Raw genomic sequence first — 17,564 nt, forward strand, 5'->3', positions numbered from 1 at the left:
AAGCCAAGTGCTGCTGCTGGCTTGTGATATCAACCGCCGAGAATAAACAGGCTGAGGATTGGAGTGTCACCATAAGGGATTTGATGTCGTCGTATGGATTTCGCATCCTAGCGCTGCTAGTTTTCGAATCTTTCCAATAGGAAGCCATTGCTGGAAAATTTCTCCAACGTACAAAAATGCTGTTGTTGAGCGACGCCTAACATTTACCGTTGCAAAGGTCGATTGTTGGCGATGTTGACCAGGAGCCCTCTCCGCATGAAGGCTTCGTTCGTTACTACACCAACACTCTTAAAGCAAACATATCAAACAGAATATACGGCGGTATTGGCAAACCGCTTTGTCAGATATCTATGCATGTTGTGGTTGTGGTTATGTCGTCATTTCCCAGGAAGAGGGCAGATAGGTTCGGTGACTCTTAATTCGGGAGATGCGTCAACCTGGCCAGCTAGGAGTGGGCGCTGCTGCATCTGTCTGCGACCATCTGTAAGAACTGAGGGCAGTTCATTCCATCAAGCGGTAAGTGTGGGAGGGGAAGAGTTGCTGCAGAGATCGAGTCGGGTATTGGAGCTGGAGTGTATCTGTGTAGAGAGCGGTGAGGGGGGTTATCCATACCAACATGTACCCACAGCAGGTACATACGCTTCGCAGGGAGAGCAGCAGCGGGACGAAGGATGAAGAGGCAGGGCGCAGGATCCACATCCAAACGGCCAGTGTTCTAAGCCGCAATGGGAACAACGCTATGACCATAACGTACTAGCACCTCAAGTCAGGAGGGAAATTCGAAGTTTTCTGTGTGTACCTGTGTCGTGGGTGTCTCCACGTTCCGTCACGGCGTCACCACCGCGCCTCGTTTCCTTCAAAATTAACCAGAGAACACTGTGATAGTTTTTAGAAGTTCTTCTGTAAGGCCAGACAGCCAGCCGGGCTATCCAATCTCAACACCACCACATCCACAACAGGCCCCTCTGCACCCCCCCCACAGATAGGATAGGATAGGATTTCTTTCTTTCTTTCCTTCTGTTTCTTACGTTTCCTTCTTTATTGCCTGAGCCTGTCGGTCATCGTTTTTCGCGATTTCCATCAGTCAAGGCTTCTTGAGCTGTCACGAGTCACGACACGCTTCCTCCATCCACACAGCGCTACTACCCACTGCTACGCCTAACTATAACCTTCTGGCGGTGTCTATTTCCTTGGAAATTCACACACACACATTCTTACTTTCTCTCCCATCGACATCAATCTGGGTCCTTGTTAATATTTTGTCCTCTGCCATTCTCTCAGTTACACCTACCACCGACCAACTGACTGACCGACCAACTGGAATCTGACGCCTCCCTGGGACTTTCTTGCAGCTGCTTCTCTCTCCCAGGAAGGAACGCCCCTCGCATTTTCTCCCCCTGCTCAGTGTCCATCTTCACTTCTCTTTTTACTGTATCCATTTTCCATTCTTCCGCTCGCTTCTGACACCATTCAATAATCCCATTACTGCTAGTCTAGCTTCTGCTAGTCTTATCCTTCATTTGGCAAAACTTCCCCACACCCCTCCCCTTGCAGTCTCTTGCTTTTCTTGTTTCTTCGCGTCCACCCCCCGCCCAAAACACACGCGAACACACAGTTCTATTTCTCAAACTCGACCAGCCCGCCAACATTCTCTTCGAGCTTGCACCATCAACCCCCAAATCGCCTCATTAACTTCAACGGCACTTCACTAGCTTCACGCCCACTGTAGATGCAACTTCCGCTGTAAGTTTCGCAGCAGAATGTCGCGCGCAGGCTATGCCGACTTCTTCCCCGCTGCCCCCTCGGTTTTGGCTGAGAAGAAGGCTCAGGCTGAACGGGAAAGATCCCGCCAGAGATCTCATCGGGACTATGATCGGGACACCTCTAACGGCGCACTATCTTCAAATTCCCTGACCAATACTACTTCAAATTCAACAAACTTTTCCACCATTACCTCAACCCAGACAGTAACGAAGACAGCTCTGCCGAGTCATTTACTCCAAAGCAATAATCGCTCTTCCGCGATCACGACACAATCGCTCCCTGTGCTTCCTGCCCCAAAACATAGTCTGCCACCGCGACCACAGGTATCTCTTGTACAATCATACGCCTCCAAAGAGCCTCCTCCATTACCGCCACCCCCCCCTGCACTCCCGACACCCAAAGGGACACCCCCCGCGATTCCCGCGATCAAGCAGGATCCAACCAAGAGAAACTGGAGGCTCAAGTATGATCCAGCCCTTGAAGAGAAAGGTGTTCCGAAGAAGAGCAAAGATACAATAGTACGGTTCGACGGTGAAGGGGTACGTTTTTACATTTTTGTTGCTTCCAATTTCCCTCGCCACACGCCTATCCCGGTCGAGCTACGGCGATGTCGGGGGACGGAGAGCTCACAACTGACTGAACGTGAGTAGGTCTCCGGTCCCATCACAGACCCCCGACTAGCCATTCCGGATTACACAAAGGGTCCAAAGTTAGGCAAGAAGCGACTTCGTACAGGTCTCTACCGGACATGGTGGAAGTGGGACGAGAATTACATCGGACCAGGTCCTCCGTCGCAAATTTTAATCTCGGGATTGTCGGCGCTTACCACGGAGAATGAAATCTCGATGCATTTCCGGGCATATGGTGAAATTTCGAAAATTGCGGTCAAGGTTGATCCGGCAACGGGTGGTTCGCTGGGGATATGTTCTATTCTTTATCGCGATAATGTTAGGACCAAGTCCCCGGCTCATGAAGGTGCTAAAAAAGCGGTGGTCGGCGGTAATGGAACAACGATTGGATTGCAAAAGATTAGAGTGGAATTGGATAGGGATGGTCTAAAATTACAGAAACTAGCAGGAAGAATTGTGGAAGAAAATAGACGGAAAGAGCAAGAAGCTGCAAAGAATCGACCAAAGCCACCGCCTATGCCTAGGGAAGATCACATACGACCGTCATACCGTGCGGAATCCCCATCGAGGGGTCGAGGTGCCTCGCCCATTCGGAAAGAAAGTAGAGCTCTGGACCGAGACCGAGACCGCGACCGAGACCGGGATCGGGAACGAGATTCACGACTAGCAGAAACACAGAAAGAGAACTATAGGGCATTGGATCATGTTGGGCGATGGCCTTATATCTTCATTACCGCACGATGTATTCCCGGGGATCAGCGATATGTGCGACATCTGGAGGGCCGCCTAAAGAATTTTGGATTAAAAACCGTGCTCTGTGATAGGACGGGATTCTATGTTGTCTTTTGGGAAAAAAGAGATATGGAAAAGTGTTTTCGGGTATGCGATGGGGACAGATTGTTCTCCTACAAAATGCTCATGGAAATGCATCCTGGGGGAACTCGAACCCCTTCGCCTGTTCGCAACCCCCCCAAAATAGTCGAGGTGAAAGTCGATTATTTGGCTGAGACTACTGATGCTTTGATGAAAGAGATGAAAACTGCGCTCATGAACGATTTCAAAAAGAGAATTGTCGCACCGACAATCTACGACTCTCTGGAATCAAGTAAGCTCCATAAAAGACGTAGGGTTGAAGAGGCGGAATCGAAAATCTCCGCTGCAACAAATGAAGTAGTTCCCCCAGGTAATGCTTCGCGGGCGGTCAATGATTTTGCTACGCCGATTCAATCTATATTGTCTTCAAACTCAATTGCCAAGACTTCCATCAAATCTATGTCTACAAATCCGGTAAAGGTCGCACTCCCGCGATTCAAGAAGAGAGTCCTACCAAAGAAGGAGGAGGAGCGCCCAAAGACAAATGGTTTTAAAAAGCCTACAAAAGCGGATGCCCGTCCACTTGCGCATCGTCTTAACCAATATGATTCAGAAGGTGGCTCAGACGACGAGTCGACAGCCACAGGGGATAGACCCATATCGCGTGGGTTGTCGACGGACATCGGAGATGATGACTCTACGAGCAATTCACCACTGGTAGATCATATTGGGAATCTAAAGAGAAAAAGAGGAAGTGTTGGGCCCACATCAAAGCTGCGGGATACTGCTGTATCGTCAGATGAAGAGGAGCCTACACCAGAGGAAGAGCGCATGGAAACTAAGGACCAGATTATGTCTAAGAAACCTCGTCTATCTGACAATGAGAGGAGTCCGATGGTTAGTGAAAGTGCTGAGGACGATGCAGAAGGTGCTCCATCAAAATCCGCCAAGTCCAATGAGAATAAGAAGAGGAAATGTGATATTGATTTTACATCAAGCGAGAGCGAAGGTGAAGATGAGGGTATCGTGGCGAAACCGGTGGAGCGCAACAGGAAAAGGAAGCAAGGACCACCTCCCTCTCGGAGACCTCCAGTTGATGATGAAGATGAGATTGTCAATGTGACAGATGACTATGATGATATTAATGACTCAATAGCTATAAAGACAGCACTGAAAACAGGGAAGGAGCTAGGGGTATCTGGGACTAAATCCAAAACTGATACTGTACCAGTTGAGGTTCCGGAGGCTCTACAAGTTGCCAGGCAACTCGCAGTGGAAGATGAGGATACAGATGAAGATGTGCCGAAGGAGGTGGTGGATGTCTCTTGGGGGGTTTCGACTGCTGAAGGCCCCATTCCGGCTGTGGAGGACGATGAAGATATGGTGTTGGATCTTGACGGCTGGCAGACTTTGGTGAAAGATGAAGAGGACTTCAAATTCCTAAAAATTGCACTTGCCGAAGAGGATGTCGAGCCGGCAGATCTCGGCAACGTCGCTGCATGGGCGTTCAAACAAAAGGAAATGAAGGCGGCGAATAGGGAGGGTATGAGGGGTGAGCCTAGTTTCTCACTAACATCAGATTCCCGGTCTAACTTCAATTTTACTGACTGTTTCTTAGGAGCTACACGAGTTCAGGAAAGAATTGATGGGTTTTATCGCCCCAATCCAACCGGGTGTGCTCGCACAGAGGGATGGCGCAAGATCCCTGAAAGGGAAAAATCAATGTATCTTCCCCACCGTCTGCAAGTCGCCGCCAAGCGTGCAGCAATGAACCAGCCACCTTCTCCATCTGCACCCACTACAATCACCAAGGCGGCGGGCTCCACATCCCGATCCAATCGTGTCAATAATCGTCGTCTCGTTGCAAATCTTCAGAACCAGAAGCAAATATTCTCATCCGATGCGGACGTGATGCGTTTCAACCAGCTCAAGAAGCGGAAGAAGCCTGTCAGGTTCGCAAGGTCGGCTATTCATAACTGGGGCTTGTACGCCATGGAGAATATCGCAGCGAATGACATGATCATTGAATATGTTGGTGAGATCGTCAGACAGCAGGTGGCAGACATGAGAGAAATAAAATATCTTAAGAGTGGGATTGGATCATCTTACCTATTCAGAATCGACGAGAATACAGTCATTGATGCCACAAAGAGGGGTGGTATTGCAAGGTTTATTAACCACAGTTGTACCCCGAATTGTACGGCAAAGATTATTAAGGTGGAGGGGAGCAAGAGAATCGTTATTTATGCGTTGAGGGACATCAAAGAGAGTGGGTTTACCTTTGTATTATGGAATCTTGGAGAAATCACTAACTTATATTCTTTGGTAGACGAGGAATTGACATATGATTATAAGTTCGAGAGGGAATTAGGAAGTGATGATAGGATACCATGTTTGTGTGGTTCGAGCGGTTGCAAGGGTTTCCTCAACTAACAAGAAACGGACTTTACTCCCTTACCTAATTATAATTTCCTATTCCTCCACTTCTTTCGGTTTTTTGGTTTGGCATCTCGCTCCCAAAAAGCTCTACCTGGGATCGATCTGGTTTTGTGTCATTACTAAGTTATTGCTATTCTTTCTTTTTGTCCAGGTGGATTATTTTGGGGCACATCTGTTACTTCGAACCACCCTTATTGGAAACATTTTTACTTCCTGTTGGTTCAGGACTTGATTCGATTCAAATTCTGGGATTTTTCTTTTCTCCTTTTTATTTTTTACTTCTGATAAAGGGCGCGGTGTTTGTTTTACGATCTTATTTTCCTTTTCTTTCCGGGATTAGTTATGTTGTAGTATCTGCGGCGGATATCTTGTTACTTTTTCCCTTTCCCCTATCCCGGTTGGCATACGGTGTACTATATTTCTTCTCCTTACTCTCCCCCCTCGCAACCCCTTATCCCCCAACTTTTACTATGTTATTTTTGACGGTGGGGGTCTAGTACTTAACTTTGGCACTTATGAGGTCTCTTTTTTTCAATACTCCTTTACCCTTCTTACAGGGTATTTTTTTGTAGATTTGGTCTGTATGGGTTCGTAACATGTTATACGGGGTGCGGAGAGAAATGTGGGAGGACAGGGCCGAGGAGGACTGAGTGTGGGAATTGGTGAAAAAGGTTGCAGGCAAGGGGGAAAATCAAGAAACGGATGATGGAGTGTCCCTCTTGAAAAGAGGGACTGGTGAAGACGTTTTAAAAAATAAATTGGGAGGTGTTTGGGTCTTTTTTTATTTCATCCTTCTCTTTTTTCTTTCTTTTTTCTCTTTTTTTTTGTGAATAATCATGATATGGCTTGAAAACTGGGAAAAAGAATGGATTGTATCGGATCAAGGGGGGAGAGAGGAGAGGAGAGAGGGGGCGCGGATTAGGCTGGGGTTACGTGTGTATGTAGTTAGATGTAATGTCAATTGCGTGTCTGCGCGTGCGCGTGTCATGAAAATATTGCTCTGCTCTTACTGCTGGGGGCAGATTGTGTTTATCAAATTATTTTTTTTTTTTTTGGTATCCCAGGAATTGAAAGAATAATTGAAATAAAAAAAACAGTTAACGCCTTTTAGAAATTGGTGATCATTATGAGCGGGAGTGCTGTAGGGAGGGAGAGAGCTGGACCGTTCTACCCAGCTCGGAGTCGTCAGATATAATTATACTAGATTAGACTTCCCCATCAGTTAGCTCATAGTTATCTCCCACCCTTTAAGTATAGGAACAGGCATACCAAGATGGTTCGGCAGCAAGAAGTTTGCAATGCCCTGGTGAATGTTATACACATGCTTGCAATTGGCACAAACCAGCTTCCCCTCCGTCACCTGTGTCTAAACACGCCCACCCCATCAGCTAACATATAACCACAAAAGGCGCCGCCAAAGTTTTACATACTTCAAGCAGCAGGGTATGCAGGTCCTTCAGCACCTGGGGGTCCAAAGGCGCCTCTTCCGTCGCCTCTGGCTTCTGCGCCGGCAACGTAGTGAATCCTAGCTACGCGCTCGTTAGCAATGTTTGCGCTCACTAGTTCTCTGGGATGTGCGGCCAAACCTCAACGGCGGTGATCTTGAGCGCCTCCCATTCGATCCGGGGGAGGATGTTTGTGATGAACTCGGGCTTGAAGTCGACCTCTTCCTGGACGAGCACTGCGTCTTGGAAGTGCAGGGGGAAGGAGAGGGAGGTGGACTTGCAGGCCTTGACGGCGCAGCTGATGTAGTTTGTTGTGAGGATCTTCATTGTGGGTTTTGGTTGTGTTTTTTTTTTTTTTGTGATGTGGTGGGGTGTGTATGGTGGGGTGTGCAAAATGGATTGAGGCTCGATAGGCCTTGGCGGGGGTAGTAGGGGTGGGGATTTTATCATTGACATTTGGGATAGTGCTTTTGGGGCCTTAAGCCACCCAAAATCAAGTCTCATAGCAAATGTCAACAGCATCATCAGATCGTAATCTCCCCGGAGATACTTGCCATCTGACCATATCTGTGGAGCGAGGAAACTCATACGTTATGGACTTAACTTGAGCCTTTATGCGTGACCAATTAATAGTTCACATTCCATTACAGTCAGACCAAGTAACTGCGCTCCGGGGAGTAATAAAATATGGCTTTATAAGGGCTAGTTTATACATATCTACTTTTGGAGATTATTACCAAACCGTAAAACACGAATGTTAACCCTTGCACCAACAATCTCAACTACCTCCAGTCCGCCAAGTCCACCCTTCAACCTCACCCCCCATACCCCCCCACAACCCCACAAAAAGCGGCCATGGAAGACAAAACCGGCGCCCCTGCGCCCGATCCCGCATTCCCGCATTCACTGTGAGAACCCCCCAGCGTAGCCCATCGCAAGCTCTGACCGCTAACGTTTACCCCCAGTATCATCTCACTGCCGGTACCGTCATGGCGCATCGCCGAGACCATCCAGCGAGCGCTCGCTGTCGACAAGGAGATCTCGCCGTACGTGCAGCGGGAGTTTGAGGTTCCCGGCAGCGAGAAAGCTTCTTCACCGGTGGTGCTGGTGCACTACAAGGCGACGACGGCGAGGATGTTGAGGGTGTCGACGAATGGCATCTTTGAGAGCTTGGGTACGGTGTTGAGGGTTTGTGAGGAGTTAGATGTGGATGTGCTGGAGAGGGAGTGAAAGAAATAGATTTTTTTTCTTTCTTCTGCTGCTGCTTTTTAGTATTTGGATTCGTTTGTGAATGGTCTTTTTTGAGCTCGGAATTAGAGGCGTTTTACTGTGTGCTAGGATTTGCCATAAGCTGAGATTATCTCCCAAATGATGATTAACTTAAGAATGGCTAGTCAACTAACAATTATATACTCCTTAAGCGTTTTTGGTGCTCACGAAATCCAGAAACCCAAAGTGGAGTATTTGATCCACCAGAAATCACTCGTTCCTCAAAGTAATCCCGCCACCGGCGAACATTTGTATAAATATAAGTAGAAATTGCATAGAATCTAAGACCGTGAGGGCGGGGAGCTAATAAAGCGCCAATAACAAACTTAAGGTTCTAAGAGCCGGAAACTATTTGTTGAGATAAGATACACATGTATGTATTTATTTTGCCATCTAGCTAACTTTGTATCCAATTCTTCACTTCGCAGCGTCTAATCCTCTCCATTAAAGCATGCGTATGGAGTAATTGTTGAAACGGTAATTGCCTGATAGGATCTTATTTAATTTTTCTATAGGTTAAAGGCTTAGGTTAAAGGCTTGGTTTAATATCATGCTATTATGCGTCAATTTCTCAAAGTATTACTATCACCTGTAGCAGAAACATCCCAAAAGAAGTAAAGTCTATTTACTCTCAAGAGGGTTTACTGATGCCTCTTGCATTTTCTTGTGGGAGCCTGATGGAGCCAGGTTTGATGCCCGTGATAAATAGTTGGGCCCGTATTAATAGCATAACTGATCGATGAAATTACGGTCTTCCTTCTCGTCCTGCAAAGGATTGAACCCGCAACTTCTTGGACAGGCAGGTTCGGGCTGAATAAACATGATAATGATAGTGTACCTACATATATAAATTAAATCAACGAGGGTTGATAGCTAAGAGAAAATTCTACACCTTTACATGGTTACAACTTTTATTCGTTACGATGCGATAGAATGATTTCAAAGAAGTTTCGATTCATCACGTAGAGTCCCTTCAAATGGGGGTGGCTATTAATTCCGACGTAGGCCACCCTTCGTAAGTTTGATATCTAGTTTCTGTACCATTTTACAAACTATCGCCGAGTTTCAAAAATGACTGACGATTGACTACCACCAAGGTGGGTATTGTCTTCTGACTTGAAGCCTTCGCCATCATTAAACAAGGTTGTCGATAATCTCTCTAGTGCAGATGACCATTCCTTCATGGCGTGCATACGCTCGGCATCCACGTTGCTCTCAATCTGCACTGTTCCATTCTCCTGGTTGATCTTCCCTCGGATCTTCTTATCCAAGATGAGGAAGCCAAGAATCTCTTGAACCTCCGGGACAGAAATACGAAGCTGGCGTGCAATGAAATCGAGTGTAAAGCGAGTGAAGGGGGCGATTAGTTTTAGAAGAGCTTCTGTACGGATATTACGCGTAACTTCATCTATGTGTTCGCGAATAAATGGGTCAGAGAGGATATCGGCTTTGTTTTTTTCGAGAATAGATTCATATCTGTGAATCTCATTCCGTTGATAGGCCTCTACAAGATCAGTCATTGCTACGATTCGAGGGTCGGTCTTGTATCTAAACGATGGGTTAGTCTACTATCAGAACCAGAATCCAGGGGGTATTTACGGCTTTGTTTCCTGAGATTCAAAAGGATTGATCTCTGATTTCATGAGCATACTAGCCAGGACAAGGTATTTCAGGACCTGGATTCTCTGCAATGATCCTGCTTCATCGTAGTTACGGAAAGACTCAAAAAAGTCGCTTTGGGCGTCCTTCCAATTCTCTAACCAAAAGGTGAGAACTAAGAGCTGGGAATAATGTTTAGGGCTAGATATTCACCTTCGTTCATGTGCATTTTCCCTCCACACTCACGGATGATCCCCATAATCCTTGGATGGGGAACAGCCGATCTGACACGTAGAGACTTGTTGTATAAAACCTTCACTTCAGTTAGCTTTATGGGCTCTATAGCTTCTAGACGACTCTTTACCTTCAACTTCTTGTTGTTTCCTGTTTCAGAGTACATCTGAATCTCGATAGCATAAACCTCCAACAAGTATGTTCCTTTTGATGGGTCGTCTGTACCGTCTGGCTTCTGACAAGCTTGGTGTAGTAATCTGACATTCCTGGTCAATCGACCATACTCCTTACGATCCAGCCATAACTTCGCTAGCTTGATATTCGTTTTCAACCATAATCGCTCATTGTTCGTTCCCTGAAACGCCTCGAGGGTCATGTCGTAAAACTTCTCCATGTATGGCATATCTTCAGGATCATTCGATGAGGAGATAAAGTCCAGCATATTATTGAGGGATTTCTCCGAGTAGTTTCGTGTTACAGCGGAGCGTATATATGTTAGGAGCTCGGCATAGTGTTCTACAGCCTATAGTTCGCGAAGACAGTCAGTGAGCTTCCCCCAATCACCAAAATCGGCAGAGAGTTTCGCTACCATCTCGTGCTGCTTCAATCTAAACTCTAGCTTTATAGCTTGTTTTAAGCCTTTGAATCCCCTAAATCGCCAAGCAAGCTATCAGTCTTGGCTGGGTCCTCAAGCTCCATCCGCCATCTTCAAGGCATTTATACCATTCTCCTTTCTCGGCCTCCAATGCTACAACCCCTAGAAATTCATCGATGGCTGCTTGTGGGTCGGTTTGCTTCATCCCTTTGGCGTTGTAGTAGCTGTTTTCGACATCGACGTTCCCAGAGTCATCATCTTCCTCTCCGGATGTGTAGTCAAATACTCCGGTATCTTCCTCGCCGTCAGATTCGAGCATAAAATCGTCGTCAGACATATCTGACAGTGGTTCCTGGAGCTATGTGTTTGAAGACGGGGTTTGGTAATTTTTGGATGGTGGGGGATATGGCGGGGAAGCTCGTTTGGGGACTGTTACTGAGCGACGCGGCTGCGATAAGTGAACTGGTCTGTGCTGTATGCCAAGACAGGGTAACTAAGCCGAAACGGATCAACAGCTCTTACACTTTATTTCTCCCCCGAACGTAGGCCAGGTATGATGATACGTGTAGCTACCATGGGATAGAAATATGGAATCTTAAATGAGTTATTCTAATATCTGTCCTCCTGTCTATTCGCCTAACACCAGTTGTTTTAACCACATTTCATCGAGTGACGCCTCATGACCCTGACCATTGCACGTCCTACTTCATCATTGTCATATATATGTCTTCATCCGCTCCTGATATTTTGCTCTAATGTACAACAACTACAAAACGATACACATTCCCAGAAATCAAGAAAAACAGCTTTAGTGGTAAAATTAACCTAACCCCATGATCACATCAAACCCTACTCCTCTGCTTCATCATCCGATAGAAGCCCTTGTAATATCGCCATGTCATTCAAGACCTTCTCGGTCAGCTCGTTATCCTCTGCGTCTCCTCTCTTCATCATTTCCTCTTCCTCCAGATTTGTCGGCATGATAAGTGTCTTGAGGAAGGTCTTGTGGGTAAGAAGATAATCCACCTGCTCGCAAAGCGTTGCCTTGTCGAACTTAAGTCCTTGCCCGCTTCCCTCTGAGTCTACCTTAACACCCATTCTTGCCAATATTGTCATGAGCATCACAATCGTTGTAGCCTCGTTAACGGCCGATAGAGTTACCATGGTGTGACTTTGCCATGCACTAACGGCATTTTCTAGTTGTGGTCCAAAGAACTGCAAGAATGCTACAACTTCCCTAGCGATCCTCGGCCCGATATGAGTAAGGAGATTGAGGGTAATAGGCAGCAGCCCTCTATTCCAGATTGCGTATAATCTTGGATCGGAAGTTGGCGATACACCTTGGCGGATCTTGTTTGACAGGGAGCTGTTGACTAAAAGTTCAAGTATCCCCTCAACCGCAAGTTGTTCAGCGATAATTTGCACCGAAGATAGTTCAAGAAGAAACAGAGCACTCAGTTCTCCATACACAGGGTCGCCGTCGATTGCCAACTGTTCTGACCATGAAAAGAGCGTGGTAGCGACTCTGATTGTGCCATTTTCGTGAATGTGGATGCCTAATCCGCTGTGGACTACCTCCATTCCCTTCAGCTTTAAGGCAGCTTGCAGTATCGCCGTAATGAGCGCGATGTCGTCGGGATTCGTAGTCTCGGGATAATCATGGGCAGCCGTTGCAAGATCTTTGAAGCCCTTGGTAACAACCAGGTTCAGAATGTCAAGAATAGTGTATGCCATCGCTGTTGACAGTTGTTCCTTGGTGGAATTTGAGTAGAGTGCAATATAAAGGATCCGCAGTAATGATCGGTAATAGCTAACATTCGCAGTCGCAAGAGATTGTCTAAACTCTGAACTTGAAGATTGAATGGATTTCCATGCGAGCCCTAAGATACGATCGAAGTGGCTTGCAGAATTGGCTGTGGATATGGATTGTTGGAGCCTGCGCATGATAACAAACGCAAACTCTGCCCGCTCGCAGATGATTTTGGTAAATATTGGTGTTCGAAAACCAGACTCGATATTTGCCGCCAAACAGCTCTCCACAAGATCTATTAAGGGTTGTTCTAACTCCTTTGTGGTTGAAACAAAATCACACAACTCCATGGCCAATAGTTGCCATGCTCGTAAGAGAACCTGGTGGGTATTAGTAAGCAATTAACCGTTCGTGTCTTTATGGGTTAAACTCACCACCTGGGAATCGACCAGAGACAGGTTTAGATTTGCCTGCTCCACCTCACTAGCGTAACCATCCGCTCTCCCAGCCCAGCTCGGATCAAAACCTAAAACCTTCGCCGCCAACTCCATGTCATAAAAGTATCCCGTTCCGTACTCTCGTCTCCTTAATCTTGTCTTTTTCAGCTTCAGCAAAGTTAGACTTGGCCATTTCTCTTCAAAATTCTTCTGCAAATGTCCGTGCAGCGACGCCCTATAACCACTAATCTTGACCGCACTCTCAAAGTAGAATCTTAGTTTTGGTACTAAGTCTTTAATAAAACCTGGTTCTCGTACAGATGGTTGCCTGCTATGAAGATGCATCGCAATGAGTTGTGCTATGCATGCAGCAACAGCAACTTTGTTGGCTTTTTCCGTGATGATCTCTTTTGAATCCGCGGGGAGGAATTCAATTGTTAGCGACTCGACATGGCTTGTGATGGCTTTGATAAACTTCGGGTGTTTGCCTAAGTCCTCCATGGCAAGACTCCAGAAATTCTGCGAGAGGGCAACAGCTTCAAGCATGGCCAATGATCTTCCAGCAGATAATTTATCAATGTCTGACAATGAGTCCAGCGCAACTGATAACAGAGAACTCTTTGGAGCTTTATCCCGGGTACTGAGATTTCCCTTCCAGAGGGTCTCGCCGCGCAGCAGCAGTATAGAAAGTCCTTGCTGTTTGTTGCTGACAACAGCAGACACAAAGCCCCATATCCGTGATTCAAGGAGTTCATCGTCGAATGGCTTGTCAAGGCCTCTTAATACTGTGGCAAAATGGCTTGCACACTCTGCTCCAAGATGACCCAACAAAGATGGGGGTTCAGTAGTCGCTGTGCCAGACGCAACAACAAGACTCTCAAAGAGCTCGAGAACAGGCTGTCTATACCGATCATGTGTAGCATAAAGTTTTGCCAAAGATGCAGAGACACCGTAAATTTTCATCTCCAGATATGAAGGGGGTAGATCTAGGTACCCTCTAACCCTGATACAAACCTCTGCGAATCCTATTATCGCGATGTTATGCTCGATCCATCCATTCAAAGATCTCAAATGCAAGCTTGTCTCAGGGGTCATAAGCCCGTCGTGAATGGCGCCAATGATTGGTTCCATATGGAGGTCACTCTCACTTTCTGAAAGGAAAACCTTTACAAGGTGTTCAGCGCTAGGTCCCAAGACATGTGTGACTTTCGTGCTGATATCCGTTGAGTCATCAACGCCGTAGACCTGGAGAAGAATCGCTGAGAATATCCTGGCAATACGTCGACCTACTCTCCGTTAGAATTGCACAATATATGAGGTAGTGCGAATACCTACCAATATCTAATCTCTGTTCATTATTGACATATTTCCATCCTCTGTAACTCTCGAATACATCAACAGTGACCCTGGTCCAGCTAGTCAAGATCTCTCTCTGGACCGGCATGCTAACCCCGGATCTTGTGGTAGTACTCGCAGCCATCGATGCAAGCTGGAGAGAACGGCTTCCACCCATGTTCACAACACTGCTCTCGATTGCCTCTTCAACGAGGTGCTCGAACAAATTCAGGCAATTGATAGTGAATTCATAATCACCACGCACAACCTCCACTGCCGACAAAATACTCACAAAGGCACCCCCACGACCATTTCGTTCGAGAATGGTACTCCGTGCAATAAATGGCCATACTCGTCCGGGGAGAACCTTAATAAGCGCATCAACGAACTGCAGGGCGGCTACGATGAATTCTGTTGATTTGCCGGTATTGCTCGATTGAGCAGTGGCCTGTAATCCGGCTTCGAGGAGATCAAATATAATTGAGACTACGTCGCGACTTCTTCCAACATTATCGCTTGCCTCCTCGAGAATCCGTGCAACATCAAAGCCCTCAGCAGCTTTATCAGGTCTCGCAGTCCCAGACGCAATAAGCATTGTCAACAAGCTAATTATCTCGGTTGCAGTCTCGCCCGTCCCTAGTTCTCCCGCCATGAGCCTCCCAGCTCCGGAGGCAGAACCTTCGCCGATAAGTGCATATTCCAGCACTCTACCGAGTAACGGGAGCGCATTATATTCATGTTTCCATGCAACGACAAGCCTGCCGCCCCCCGTGGATGTGATTTCTCCAATGGTCCCTGCGGGTATTACAATGCCTCCTCGGGGTGCATACTCATCCTCAAACACGCCTTCGTCGCGGGGGGCAAACACTAGCAAGTCACTTGTAAGCTGTATTCTCCCAATGTCGCTATCCTCATTATCAACATCATAATCCTCAAAGCCTGGAGGCAAGACTTGAGTATAGGTATCCATTTTGACCAGATCCTTTGTTACCTCGCCGCTCTCCAAGGCCAGTGCGCGAATAAGCCTCAAAAAGAGTATAGGTTCATATGGAAACCTATTCTTCGTACGCCTCAGGAACCTCATTGCTTCACCATGTTTCATAAAGCGCCCAGCTGCAGAGCTAGTCCATCCTGTTGAGTCATCACCGCCCTTCTCAGCCTCGTCATCGAGGAAGCGGATATAGGAAGCAAGATCATTATACTGCAACTCATGTACCAATAGTACTGTCATGAGCACTTCTCCGGAGATATTAAGATCTGGCAGCGCCTTCCGAACAAGTGATGCAAGCACGTTTTTCATCCGATATCCATCTTCCTCGCTGCCAATCCAGAACTTGGCACCCAAGAAGGCTTCACCAATAGTACCGGAAGGCTCGATCATTAGTACTATCGCCTCTAGAGCATCCCTCACAGTGCTGTTTGCGAGTCTCTTAATTTCCTTCTCTGCGCTGCCTTCAAACAGCCCTGAGAGAACGTTCTCATACAGCTCAACCGTGGGGTGTCGTTCACCTCTCCCGGCTGATGCATTGCTGAATGGGTCCGAATCCTCTTCCTGCGAGGCAGCATTCACAAAGGAAATTATGTCGAGGACAATGAGTGACCAAGCAAGAGCAGGGACTGCAGCGCCTGGGGCTGAGCTTGTTGTTACAAAACACGAGGTAACTGCTTTAATTGCCTTGGGGCTTTCAATATAGAAGCTACTATCGTCTGCAGGAGGTGGTACGCGGCGGGCAGGGCCATGTGCTGGTGGGGTGGCTGAAGATTCGGCGGAGAAGGTACGGACGTATTCCTTCTGGAGATGCTTTTCGGTTCTGGGGTGCTGGAGGATAGTTGTTGAGATTATGGATGTGAGAGGGGTCGTAAATTTATAAAGATTGATTATTTCGAATGCTTCTGGGAAAGGTACATATGTTCTGTGTGAAAGAAAGGCGGTTTCTTTCATAAGATCGAACCATTTGATTACTAGCGTCACACTGGAATCCTCCAGTGATTTATACAGGAGAACAAAAATGAGTTGGAGAAGGTGGAGAATCTCCCATAGTGTCTAGTAATACCACAGAAATTAGCCCCCTCTCTCTTAATCTGTCAGGAACGAGTTCGTACCTGTTGCTCCCACTTATACGCAATTGGATAAACGCTTCCCTCTAACCTGCTCCTCACCCAATTTGGTAGCCCTTCCCCTCCCTTTCGTCCCTCATTCCATCTTTCTGCAATTCCATCAATGCATTTCCCCGCCAACCCGCCTTTCTCCACAATACCCTCAACCTCAAATCGCTTGCCCACCTCCCTCCAGACATTATCCTTCCGATCTGCCGTTATGGCAGCTCTCACCAAGAATGTAGCAGTCTTGATGATATATCGCCGCTCGCTCATATACACACTGACCCTGCTGAAAAACTCCTCATCCTTGCTCATCACCGGCTTCTCCACCTGGTTAGGAAGGGAACCAGGCGCATCCTCCCCGCTATTCGCATCGGACGCAAGCAGAGCACCCGCAGGCCGCGACTGGTACTCAAGAACCACGATACGCAGCGCCGAGACCTCGTCAATCTCTAAGCTCCTTGAAAGCTCCAGCGCAGCATCTTTAAGCTCTGCGATCCCTGGCATGGGCAGGTCTGCCGCTGTGAAGTTTATGGCGGCGGTGCGGCGTTCAAAATCCGCCTTTGACGCAGCGCTGGGGCGGGGGAAGGGGGAGTAGCATTGCGCGAGACTGTCAATGGAGATTGGTGAAGTGAGGAAGGCGGTGAGGGAGCTTATTGTTGCTTGTGAGGGTCGATTTGGGGATGTGAGGCGGGCAAAGGTTGATTTCCATGATCTGACAACATATCTGAAATTAGCACACACACATACAACACACACTCTCTCTTTCTTTCACTTCTACTTGTTCTCAAGCAAGGAATGGTGGGTGGGGGGGTAGGTACGGAAGTCGTGTTTTATTCTTCAGCGCATCGTTCAAGAAATCAAGGTCTGTGGATATGGGCGCCATGGCGGGGCGACTTTGATGATGCGAATGATATAAGGGTCCAATCTCGAGGGGGGGACGCCTTTTTAGTTCTGTCGGTCGGTGCGGTGGAAGACGCGTTGGTTTGTCGTTGTTCGTGCCAACGCTTGTTGGGGACTTGTTGTACTATGCGCGCGTGGAGTTTGTTGCATGGGGTTCGATAGCGGATTACCCTGCCTGGAAATTCATGTCGGTCATGATCTATCACTCGATTTGGGCGCGGGTGTGTGTACTGATTTTTTTTGATTTAGTCC

At 47.2% G+C, this 17,564-nt stretch overlaps 5 protein-coding genes across 5 annotated transcripts; 2 read left to right on the top strand and 3 right to left on the bottom strand.

Annotated features, from left to right (window-relative positions):
- Positions 1–1,760: 1,760 nt before the first annotated feature.
- Positions 1,761–5,639, top strand: LAJ45_08578 (uncharacterized protein; the record flags this gene model as incomplete). Its single annotated transcript, XM_046118128.1, has 4 exons — positions 1,761–2,303; positions 2,415–4,758; positions 4,825–5,475; positions 5,536–5,639. The coding sequence occupies 4 exons, from the start codon at positions 1,761–1,763 to the stop codon at positions 5,637–5,639; spliced, it is 3,642 nt and encodes a 1,213-aa protein (XP_045968726.1).
- Positions 5,640–6,850: 1,211 nt separating this feature from the next.
- Positions 6,851–7,417, bottom strand: LAJ45_08579 (uncharacterized protein; the record flags this gene model as incomplete). The annotated part of the gene is made up of 4 exons (XM_046118129.1): positions 6,851–6,855; positions 6,915–7,011; positions 7,076–7,174; positions 7,232–7,417. 4 exons carry the CDS (start codon positions 7,415–7,417, stop codon positions 6,851–6,853), a joined length of 387 nt encoding a protein of 128 aa, XP_045968727.1.
- A 528-nt stretch (positions 7,418–7,945) lies between these two features.
- LAJ45_08580 (uncharacterized protein) lies at positions 7,946–8,320 on the top strand (the record flags this gene model as incomplete). Its single annotated transcript, XM_046118130.1, has 2 exons — positions 7,946–7,998; positions 8,056–8,320. The coding sequence occupies 2 exons, from the start codon at positions 7,946–7,948 to the stop codon at positions 8,318–8,320; spliced, it is 318 nt and encodes a 105-aa protein (XP_045968728.1).
- A 1,091-nt stretch (positions 8,321–9,411) lies between these two features.
- On the bottom strand, positions 9,412–11,124 carry LAJ45_08581 (uncharacterized protein; the record flags this gene model as incomplete). Its single annotated transcript, XM_046118131.1, has 6 exons — positions 9,412–9,907; positions 9,959–10,115; positions 10,172–10,271; positions 10,323–10,715; positions 10,782–10,842; positions 10,916–11,124. 6 exons carry the CDS (start codon positions 11,122–11,124, stop codon positions 9,412–9,414), a joined length of 1,416 nt encoding a protein of 471 aa, XP_045968729.1.
- A 512-nt stretch (positions 11,125–11,636) lies between these two features.
- LAJ45_08582 (uncharacterized protein) lies at positions 11,637–17,295 on the bottom strand (the record flags this gene model as incomplete). Its single annotated transcript, XM_046118132.1, has 6 exons — positions 11,637–12,917; positions 12,972–13,235; positions 13,293–14,260; positions 14,310–16,353; positions 16,413–17,136; positions 17,231–17,295. The coding sequence occupies 6 exons, from the start codon at positions 17,293–17,295 to the stop codon at positions 11,637–11,639; spliced, it is 5,346 nt and encodes a 1,781-aa protein (XP_045968730.1).
- Positions 17,296–17,564: the final 269 nt, after the last annotated feature.

Source organism: Morchella importuna (genome assembly GCF_003444635.1).
Source record: "Morchella importuna strain M04M26 chromosome Unknown Morimp01GS030, whole genome shotgun sequence".
Classification (NCBI taxonomy): domain Eukaryota; kingdom Fungi; phylum Ascomycota; class Pezizomycetes; order Pezizales; family Morchellaceae; genus Morchella; species Morchella importuna.